Genomic DNA, 11666 nt, shown 5'->3' with positions numbered 1-11666 from the left:
AGATGGGACATAAACCACACTTGAGTGATCTTTAAAATAGATTTTATTTACCATTTGTAATTGAACAGTTTACGATATACAGCTGACATGACTAAGACAATTCAATGGATTTTGGCCCCAAGGTACAAGAGACATGGTTAGATATATATGATAAAGTACCAGTACTGTGTTCATTTCATTTGTGCTTTATTCTCCCTTATGATAGAATTTACATTGGCATAACATCATGTCTACTCTGCTGACAGTGACAACAGTTTACTCAGACCATTGTAAAGCCTTATTTCAAAACGGAAGTTTGTATTATTAGATATGTTATAAACACATGACTTGATTTAAAGTGCTGAAACAACTTGTAAAAACATGTTTATGAGTAAGAAATGCAGACATCTCTGTGATTGTAGTGAATCACAGAGCAGATCAATCAGTTTTAGTACAGTAAAAGCCTACTATACGTTTTCAGAATTGCTAACATGTATTAATTTCTTACATTCCATATATAGAAGACTTTTACTACAGTGATTTCAATATGAGGTGATCAGAAAGGTCAGAAATATATGCATATTCATTCAATGTGTCCTTTTACACTACCTTCTTAGGTTGATCATTATAATGGAAGGGTCTCACCAAATGATAAAATGCCAAGTTAATGAAATAATAATCCCAGTGATCAAAAAAGGAAGAATAAGATAAACAAAATCACCCTTTCATACATAGTTCCCCAATACATTGATATTTTGATCTAATGTCATGTTTTGCATTTACAATGTTATTTTGTCTTATTCAGATCCCCATTAGCTGAAGCAGCAGCTACTCTTCCTGGGGCCCGAGCAATGTTGCTGATTATGCTGTTTGATTTCCTTTTCTTTATTTGCCACATAATGCTCGTAAACTACTCCTCCACCAAATTGAAAAGGCCAGTCTGTTTACACAAAAACTTTACAGCACAGTCGCTATATTGTAAACAGATGTGACTGCAGTACAGTACCACAGTGTTCACTTAATACTGTTGGCATTATTACTATGTAAAATAGATTTAACACTTATTATGTCATGTACCTCCAACAGAACATACTGGTAAATGCATTCCTTTGAATTTCAAGTTTCAACCCAAGCTTTTGTTTGGCAATACTTTTGATATCAGCTGGCTTTTAGAACAAGATAAAGGTAGTGTCACTGAACATGGATGATAAATCGTGACGATAAAATACATGGTTTTTTTTAGTACAAAAACAAAAGGTCTCTTAAAAAGGTAGTTTGTGTTTTGTTAGATGAAAAAATGGATCGTTACTGATTGATTAGAATTACATGACATCAATACTGACACTATCGTGGTCTAAACATAGTAGTTATCAGTAGGGTATCCACTACACAGAAATACATATTACACTAAACACTGGCTAATTATACTATAAGAAAATAATAATACACCCAAATAAAAACATAAAAACACACAAACACCAGTCCTCTGATAGAGGAAGAATTCCAGGGATAGTAGAGACCAAAGGGTTGCAATAGCATGGTGGTTATCCTAACTTACTACTATGATAAAGAAGAGGACTACAAGTCAACAGTTCAACAAGAAGAAGAAATAAAAGTCCTAGAGGACTCCCTAGCCTCAGCCGGGCATGTCGAGAATAATTCTGTTATCAAATGATGTCACCAGGGCCATTATATACTAACCCACTTTAGCTCAACCATTTACACTTGCTGTCAACTTCTTATTACCAAAATGATATGTATCCATAGTGTTTCTAACTTTTCAAGACACACACATCAGTTAAAAGCAACATCATTATTAATATCCTGTGCTATCGTCATTCCAGGACCACTACTACTCTGCTTTATAACAGATTCAGTAGTGTGGCTGTACTGTGCTTCTGTCATCATAGGAGAACACACTAGTCTGTTTCCATCTGAAGTAAAACTTGAGTCTGTTGGGCTGCATCTAACCTACTGGTGTGCTTGTTTTTTTGTTTAAATAACCAACAACTTTGGGTAGGTCCCAAATGGAACCCTATTCCCCATTACAAAGGCAATAAGAGGCCATGTAGGACAAAATAACCACTACCTACTCCCCTGAGTGTCAGACATGCCTCCTGTTGGACTGCAAGGTTTCGTTTCTATTTTGGACAACGTCTGGATAGCTAACTGTCATGACACTTTTAACACAGTGAAACTGAAGTAAAATGGAAGGAGAACAACTCATATGACAGCAGAAACTGGATTTATGCAGTCAGATAAAGATGTTGAACATTATATACAGTGACGGACTGGTTAAAGAAGAAATACAAAATCTGTAGTTTCACCGAGATACGATGCTCTAGCTCTTTAGCAGCTGCATTGCCAGACTACCTCTCTCCATCAGTGTAGGCCAGGCAAGGACCCAGTGGATTTACAATGTTACCACAGACTGGTCGTTGCCTCACTGCAACACAGATGCAACGTAACAGAGCGGAGACAAATGCCTCAAATTAGATGGAGAGATGGGACTTCTTGACAATTGCCAATTCCAGCAACCTGTGAGAGCACTACTCCCACCCTAAACACAACCACAACAGCATCCTTTCACAAAGTGACTGAAATACATGTCCCTCCCACTCCAACCCCCTAAAATAAAACAATTACCAGTAAAAAATCAAGTCATGGATGAGGAATGGTAAACATTACTGTTATTTCTTAAGATACTGTTGCTTCTTACAACATCAACATGTTTTCCTTATAATTATTTACTATGTTAATTTACAATAATAAAAGATAAAAATAAGAATTCTATAGAGAGAACGATACTATACAACTACATATAAACTACATAATTCAGTAAAGATGACTGAAGTTTTTTTTATTCTCCTGGAGACAAGCTCCATCTCCAGGGCAACCAATGGCCTCTCTCCTTCCTGTTTCCACATCCAATCACACCATTACTTGGCTCAGAGCTTTAAAACGCTTGTAAATACATTTATTTTCCTCTGCAAAGACACCTGCTGATGCAAGTCTCTCAGTTTTGAAAAAGTTAACAAAGACACATACTCCAGCTATGTCACCGAGATATTAAAGTTCATGCATGTTCAACATGTTTTTTGGTAACATGCCTGGTTGGGGCAAATCCTACTTGTGAGTAACAGAGGCTATGAGGCAACACCACTGTGTACTCCCTCCTCGATATGCTAGCTGCTTCGGTCCTCAATCAAATGCTCCCTTCACAAGTGAGATGCGAAAAGTGAGATGCCACATTTCGAGATGCATTTCCCACGGAAATGCTTGGAAGACTAAAAGAGAGATGGCACTTTATTGTACTGAGTTGCATCCATCCACCCATTTGTTTTTGTGTGTGAACATGTTATGGTTGTCTTTTTCTTAGCTCCCTCTCTAATGTAAAGCCTACCATAATCATAGAAACATTTACTCAGGTATTGAACGTGTTCAGTAAGTAGTAAATTGTTTTGGGACCCTGAGAATGGGCATTGGGAAGTCATGTGCTTCAGTCAGGGTAGCTGTTCAGAATGCTGGAGACCAACATTCTGTGTGTGTTTGGGGAGTTGGTGCTGTAATGTATGTTAGTTGTTTACATCATTGGAAGTACAAGGGCTTAACTGTATAGTTAGTCAAATGAAATATGTGTCAGATCAGTAGCTAAAAAGCCATTGGCTTACTCCAATTTGAGTTGTTCTGGGTAACCCTAAAGCAGCATACGTAACAGTCTGAGTATAGTATAGACTATATTGTATTAGAGGGTACTGAGAGTCAAAAGCTATACCGTAGATAAAACAGCAGGAGGGAAAGATCAGTCCCTAGAGTGGTTCCATTCAGATGTCTACAGCACTGACGCAAAGAACACTTGGCCTCCAGCTTTAAATACCCCAGCACTGCCACTAGAAAAGTTGCCAATTCTGCTGGATATCTTTACAGATGAAGGAGAAAAATGTTGTCCCTCCCCTATTGTGCCATGTATTCACAGTGTGTACACACGCCTGCATAATATGAAGAAGAGAAATAAAATGCAGAATTAAATTATGTTCGAAACAAGAGGTGAAAATCTTTTGGATGACGGCCAATTTCTCTAGAGGTTAGAAATAATAAGCCCTTACAATATGTAAAGGTCTCCAGTGAGCGGGCTCTCCCCCACGTTGCGGTGTGCTGTGGGAAAGGGTGGTTGGGTGGGGACTGGCACTAGCCCAGTGGGGGCCTCTATGCGCTGGGGGTAGTGTTGTGTGCTGTTGAGCCGTTGCTGCCCTGGATGGTGAGGCTGATCTCATCCCTCTTCTCATCCTCCTTCTCCTTCTCCTTCAGCTCCTCTTTCAGGGGACGCACCTCCACCTCTCCCTCTGAGCCTGGGGTGGCGTAGAGGCCTATCCGATGCTCACTCAGGGCCGGGCCCCATTTCACGTCTGGCTTGCACGAATTCTTCAACCGCTGTAAGGGGTGGAGGGTCAGAGGTCAATGTGATGGGAGCGACATAGGTTCATTATGTATTGCTAATTAGAGGCAGGTAAAGCAGTTGGGAAAATGATGTAATACAAGTTACGTAATAACATATCACCCATCGGGTTCTCCCTTTTACCATCCATTTCTTTTAGATCGAGCACCCCTTCGACAAAATGTTCCATTTAACAAACAAAACAAAAATGACACTTTCACCAGTCTTAGAATGCCAACCACATCTGCTTTCCAACACTAAACACAGACAGAGCGCTACTGTGGATTTTACCTCTAAAAATGTGGTTCCCTCAGACTTGGCGATCTTGTAGAGAGCATAGATGGGTATGCAGATGACGGAGGACATGGCCATAAGGAAGCCGATGGCAAGAGACCAGCCGGGGTACACATAGTCGTTGTAGGTGATGGGCTTGTACTGGATCACTGTGAAGATCAGGATGAACTGCAAATATAAAAGACAGAGAGGGACCATTTGTGTCAAGTACACATAGAGATCCTACAAATCACTAGTCACTCAGTTCTATCTGTAATTCTGTCGACAAGTACATGAAAAGTTTGAAACGGACAAACATTATTGACATTTGCATAAAGAAAGTAAGTACAGTATGCTCATCAAGTTGTGTCCTAGGTCTAGGTCATTCTGGTATTCAGACATATATTTTGTACAACAGGTTTTGTTGAGAACAAGGCAAAAGTGAAAGTGTAGCCATACAAATGAACGACAAGTGTGTGGAATGCAGAGCAGGTGAAGCCTCATAACATGTCAACTCGGGGGCCCTGGAGGGTAGCTACTGGAAACGGGGCTGATGAAATGCTCTTACAGATATGATGATGGGGGACACGAATCTCCAGCAGACCCGGAAGAAGATTGGAGGGGGGAAACCCAGCATCATCTCAACGTCCTTGAAGTATTTCTTGTGTCCTGAACACAAACAGTCATTCAGTTTGATTAGCTTTCACCAATAGCCTTGGCAGAGCATTGTGCACAATAGATATTTATAATCAAGGAAAGACAGTTGGACTCACCATAGACATACATGATGCAGATGCACATGATGCAGGAGATGATAACCAGAGAGAAACTAGCAGCATAGTTATCCATCAGCAGCAGCCAGTAGATCCCAGCCTATAGACATGAGAGCACAGGTGGAGAATACTAAATCAGTATGCATCCTGAATATTTGTGCCCTGGGGAGTATTCACTAGGAACCAGAACGGAAGCAAATGGAACAAAACGGTGAGGGACCTACCTGAATTTGTCCAATAGAAACAACAGTTTTGTTGCGAAACAAAAAGTTTTGCAACTGTTTGGACTAATGATTATACCCCTGAATAATTACGTGTGTGTTTATGTGTGTGTGTGCACATGCATGTATATTAGGGTTGAATGGCAGGAACCCAGTTATCAAGATTTCCCAGCCAAAACAACTCCCTTTTCCCCGGATAAATAACTGCGAGAAACAGATACATTATAATAAATTACTTCTATGAGCTGTTAAATGATATGCGATGTCTGAATCTGGCTTCTCTACGGCCTTCTGCTCTCTGCATGAATCATCAATGCTCAGGGTGGGGACATACCGTCCCTCTCAGTATGGAGCACAGTTCACAATGCATGTAGACATATCTCATCATGGTAGGCCTACATTTGCTGCAGCATAGTCTATGCTACAGTAATATAAAGACAGAATGTGCGTCTAATTTACACATTTCCATCTCAGTGGAGGCTGCTGAGGGAAGGACGACTCATAATAATGGCTGGAATAGAGTCAATGGAGTGGTATCAACCACACGGAAACCACGTCTTTGATACCATTCCATTGACTCCAATCCAGACATACACTTATTGTTGTTTTAAATCAGTGCACACGCGAGCACTCTCTGGCAGTCTTTCTTTCTCCATCAAGTCCCTTCAAATTGCATCCAAAATAGATAATCCTGTTCAAGTTTGAGAGGGATATATATATATATATATATATATATATATATATATATATATATATATATATATATATATATATACTAGCCTACCTCTTTCAGGTAATACATTCAATGCAGTATTAGCCTTGTATAATAAGTGTATAATTGTGCATAATAAGCTTCTAACTTATCGCCTCTGACTCTTGCGCAATACGCACAAACCTGTCCTCCGCTAGCCTCTACTTAAATAACACTCCTTAGCTCTTGGAGTCCCATGCAGGAAAAGCTAGACTAGAATAGCTTGCTGGACATTTTTCTTTTTTAGCATTTCTTATCCCGATTTGTTTGCTGAATGTTACATGCCAACAGAACTCACGGGTAGTTTGAAGAGTGAACACGCGATGGCGGTAGGGTATAACAGTTATTTATTCAGACCCAACCATTCAATCTTTGTGAAGATAAGTGAAAGCAGTCTGCATTTAATTCTAGTCCTATATTATTCAAGCATGTCATTAGAATGATGAAGGACAACAAAACTTATTTCATTTAACTGTTGAAAGTGAGGAATGTATGAAGCAACAATAGAGAGCGAAAGAGAAGGTAGGCTAATAACATTAGGGGAAATATTATATGAAAGGTACAATGCCTTCGGAAAGTATTCAGACCCTTTCCCTTTTTCCACATTTTGTTACGTTACAGCCTTATTCTAATTATTATTTTTTTTTAACTAATCAATCTACACACAATACCCCACAATGACAAAGCGTAGACAGCTTTTTAGCCATTTTAGCAAATGTATTAAAAATAAAAAACAGAAATAACTTATTGACATAAGTATTCAGACCCTTTGCTATGAGACTCAAAATTGAGCTCAGGTGCATACTGTTTCCATTGATCATCCTTGAGATGTTTCTACAACTTGATTGGAGTCCACCTGTGGTGAATTCAATTGATTGGACATGATTTGGAAAGGCACACACCTGTCTATATAAGGCCCCACAGCTGACAGTGCATGTCAGAGCAAAAAGGAATTGAAGGAATTGTCCGTAGAGCTCCGAGACAGCATCGTCTCGGAGCGTACTTTCGAATGCACTGTATATATGCGTCAGCCTACCAATTATACATATATAATATTTCAAAATTAAAATAAAATTCGCTAGAAGAGTAGAGGGCCTAGAAAGCTGCCCTGCGGTACACCACACTTTACATTTTTTTTACATTAGAAAAGCTTCCTTTAAAGAAAACCCTTTGATTTCTATTAGATAGATAGCTCTGAATCCACGATATCGCAGAGGTTGAAAAGCCAAAACACATGCGTTTTCTCAACAACAGGTTATGGTCAATAATGTCAAAGGCTGCACTGAAATCTCCCAGTACAGCTCCAACAGTCTTCTTACTATAAATGTCTTTCAACCAATCATCAGAGATTTGTATCAGTGCAGTATGTTGAGTGCCCTTCTCTGTAAGCATGCTGAAAGTCTGTTGTTCATTTGTTTACAGAGAAATAGCATTGAATGTGGTCAAACACATTTTTTTCAACAGTTTGCTAAGAGCTGGCAGCGAGCTGATAGGTCTGCTGTTGGAACCAGTAAAGGCTGCTTTACCACTCTTGGGTAGTGGAATGACTTTGGCTTCCCTCCGGCCTGAGGACAAAGACTTTCCTCTAGGCTCAGATTAAAGATATGACATATAGGAGTGGCTATAGAGTCACCTACCATCCTCAGTAGCTCTCCATCTAAGTTGCCAATGCCAGGGGGTTTGTCATTATTGATCGATACCAATATTTCGATACCACCTCTCCCACACTAACTTTACAAATTTCAATTATTTTTTATTTTTTTATGCATAGCTCACTGTTCATTGTAGCATTTACTGCCTGAGTTTGCCCACTTTGCTAATGAAGTAGTCTTTAAAATAGTTGGTAGCATCAAATGGTTTTGTGATGAATAAGCCATCTAAGTTGAATTGTTGAATTCGTCTTTCTGCCCATAATTTCATTTAAAGTACTTCAAAGTTTTTTTTGATTGTGAAGGAATTTTTTTATGTTTGTGCTTTTCTAATAACCAATTTGACTGGGATCATGCAAGTGACTGATTGATCATGCCTGGGAGGAACTCTCAGTCTCAGAAAGGACGTGTTAAGCTGTATAAGCGATTGTCAGTATGCCCAGAACATTGTTTTGAGAACCGAAGGGGTGTCTCAGTTTCAAGGTCTCAGCTTGGAGAGAGGAAGCCTCGTGAGGTATTGGTCGGTCACATGCATGAACCAAACGTTAATGATTAATTAATTATGGATAATGAATAAGCTAAATCATGCAAATATTACTTGTCTGTGTAAGCAGTATATAAGAGAACTAACGGGACTGCCCCAGCGGAGCTCCCAACCAGCATGTACTATGGTGCATTAAGTTTGTTGGAACCTCTCCAGCTTGCTGATAATAAATAATGATTAATTTAATATTGACTTCAGGTGTCCCTGGTGGTAATTTCCACAACACCATTCTTTATATCATTGATCTTGGCTTCATCATACAGTTTATTGTTCTTTTCTCTTTGTTGAGTTTAGTCACATCACTTCTCAATTTGCAGTAAGTCAGCCAGTCAGTTGTGCAGCCAGATTTATTAGCTACTACATTTGCCCCATCTCTTTCAACCATACATTTTTTCAATTCCTCGTCAATCCATGGAGCCTTAACAGTTCTAACAGTCAGTGCATGTTTATCAATAATTGGAAGAAGCAATTTCTTAAAATCATCAAGTGCAGCGTCTGGATGCTCCTTATTAATCACATCAGAACAACACATATTTTTAACATCATCCACATAAGAATCACAGCAAAATCTCTTGTATGATCTGTTATACACTATTTTAGGCTCAGCTTTCTGAACTTTGGCTTTCCTGGATATAGCCACTATATTGTGATCACTGCATCCAACGGGTATGGATACAGCTTTAGAACAAAGTTCTACAATATTAGTAAAAATGTGATCAATACATCATGTGGATGATCTTGTTCATGTAGTGTTTGTAGACACCCTGGTAGGTTGATTAATAACCTGAACCAAATTACAGGCACTGGTTACAGTAAGAAGCTTCCTCTTGAGAGGACAGCTTGATGAAAACCAGTCAATATTCAGGTCCCCAATAAAGTAGACCTCTCTGTTTACATCACATAGACTATCAAGCATTTCACACCTATTATTTAGATACTGACTGTTAGCACTTGGTGGCCTACAGCAACACCCCAAAAGAAAAGGCTTTAGATGTGCCAAGTGAACCTGCAACCACAACACTTCAATAACACTTGACATAAGATCTTCTCTAAGCATTACAGGGATATGGCTCTGACTATATATAGCAACACCTCCCCTATAAGCATTCCTGTATCTTCTATAGATGTTATATCCTTGTATTGCTACTGCTGTATCATCAAATTAATTATCTAAGTGAGTCTTAGAAATGGTTAATATATTAATGTTATCTGATGTTAGCAAGTTATTGATTTCATTAACCTTATTTCTAAGGCTACATATATTAATATGGGCTATTTTCAGCCCTTTCCTGGGTAGCTTATCAGAGATAGACATAATATGGAAAAGTGCAAACAAAGCAAGAGAAAAGAAATACATTCAGCAGTCAATTAATCAGTTGCTGTGTGTAAGTGTGTGTGCTGCGGGGTTGAAGCTACACACCCATAGGCTTGGCTCTCTCATTCCTTCCAGGCTTTTAGGAGGGATGGTGGACAAAGAGCCTGTCATAGCGAATGTAAGCAAGGTACCCATGCGCTCTGGCATTTTTCATGGCTGGGATAAGTTCTTTCCTCTTTTGGCGCACAACTTCCGGATACTACTTGTTGCGGAAGATATACACTCCTCTCAAGTTCTTGGCTCTTTCCAGAACAGCTACCTTGTCCTTGAACCTCAGGAACTTGACCACTATCGGCCTGGGCCTATCACCTGGGCCTGTCACCTGGGTCGGTGGGGGGTTTTCCAGTCCTGTGGACACGCTCCACTTCAATCTTCCTGTAGTCCATCTTCAATTTCTCAGAGATCATTTCTCTCACTTTGTCCTCAGACTCCGTTCCAGGTCTCATGTGGAAATTCTTCAATTCCGTCCACAACCATGTTGTTCAGTCTTGATTGTCCATCGAGATAATCTTGATTTCTCAATCATTCTTATCACATACAGAACTGATGTTCTCTCTTAATAATTTACAGATTGCTGTCATCTTGCCGTTCTCCTGCTCAAACTCATCGAGCTGAACCTGGGAGAACGGCAAACTGTTCTTCAGGTCCTGGACTTCTTTGGTCAGGTTGTCCATTCTTTTATTAGTTGACTCCACCAGTATTTGGACACTTGAAGCTATGTTCTTGTTGCTGGAACAACTGCTTGTAGAACTATGTTTGTTCGACTAAAAGATCCTTCACCTGTGATAGAGAGACACCACTGTCCTCAACAACAATGGTACTCCAGCCGTCTTTGGTCTTTGTCATGGTAGCAGCGTAGGTTACATGATTACTCCTCGCCGTTCCAGACAGGGCAGGTCGTAGGGAAGAGTGAAAACAACAACAAACAACAGGGATCTAGCCAGCCACAAGCCCGGGACAATCCTCGGTCCCAGCCACAATGGCTAACCACATCGCGGGCTGCGTTCAAGCCCTCCAGAAAACACTGCTAGCTTGACAGACAGCTAGCTAGCAGCTAGGCTAGCTGCTACTCCAAACAGCTCCTCAGATCCGGCCTTGGTCGGCAGGAACACAGCGACTTATGCCACCCGCGTCGCAGGATCCACACTCAGAAGGTAGCTAGCTAGTAATAAACTTCTCAATAGACTTTCAAAACTGTCCAATAGAACAAACTGAGCTCTCCCTCGTTCCGCGTTCAAAAGGAAGTGACAAAATACATACTAAGAGGACAGTTTAATACAATACAGTGCAGTAATACAGTTCACACTGTATTAGCCTACTGGAGCTAGTTTCATTCATTTACACAAGAGAGCATATACAGTTGAAGTCGGAAGTTTACATACACCTTAGCCAAATACATTTAAACTCAGTTTTTCACAATTCCTGACATTTAATCCGAGTAAAAATTCCCTGTCTTAGGTCAGTTAGGATCACCACTTTATTTTAAGAATGTGAAATGTCAAAATAATAGTATAGAGAATTATTTATTTCAGCTTTTATTATTTCATCACATTCCCAGTGGGTCAGAAGTTTACATACACTCAATTAGTATTTGGTAGCACTGCCTTTAAATTGTTTAACTTGGGTCAAACATTTTGGGTAGCCTTCCACAAACTTCCCACAATAA

At 39.8% G+C, this 11666-nt stretch overlaps 1 protein-coding gene across 8 annotated transcripts in view; it reads right to left on the bottom strand.

The window, feature by feature from the left end:
* Positions 1–25: 25 nt before the first annotated feature.
* The window catches only part of LOC139550779 (sodium- and chloride-dependent glycine transporter 1-like), an 89025-nt gene continuing 77384 nt past the window's right edge, over positions 26–11666 (bottom strand). For all 8 annotated transcript variants that reach the window (XM_071361926.1, XM_071361928.1, XM_071361931.1 and 5 more), the window contains 4 exons: positions 5461–5560; positions 5256–5356; positions 4706–4876; positions 26–4410 (listed from right to left, as the gene is read on the bottom strand). In XM_071361926.1, coding sequence (XP_071218027.1) covers positions 4186–4410; positions 4706–4876; positions 5256–5356; positions 5461–5560 — 597 coding nt within the window. In that variant the 3' untranslated portion in view covers positions 26–4185. The remainder of the gene's footprint in view (positions 4411–4705; positions 4877–5255; positions 5357–5460; positions 5561–11666) is intronic.

The sequence above is a fragment of the Salvelinus alpinus genome, chromosome 23 (assembly GCF_045679555.1).
Source record: "Salvelinus alpinus chromosome 23, SLU_Salpinus.1, whole genome shotgun sequence".
Lineage (NCBI taxonomy): Eukaryota > Metazoa > Chordata > Actinopteri > Salmoniformes > Salmonidae > Salvelinus > Salvelinus alpinus.
The sequence above is the reverse complement of the archived record's forward strand: the minus strand, read 5'-3'. Positions and strand labels throughout refer to the sequence as shown.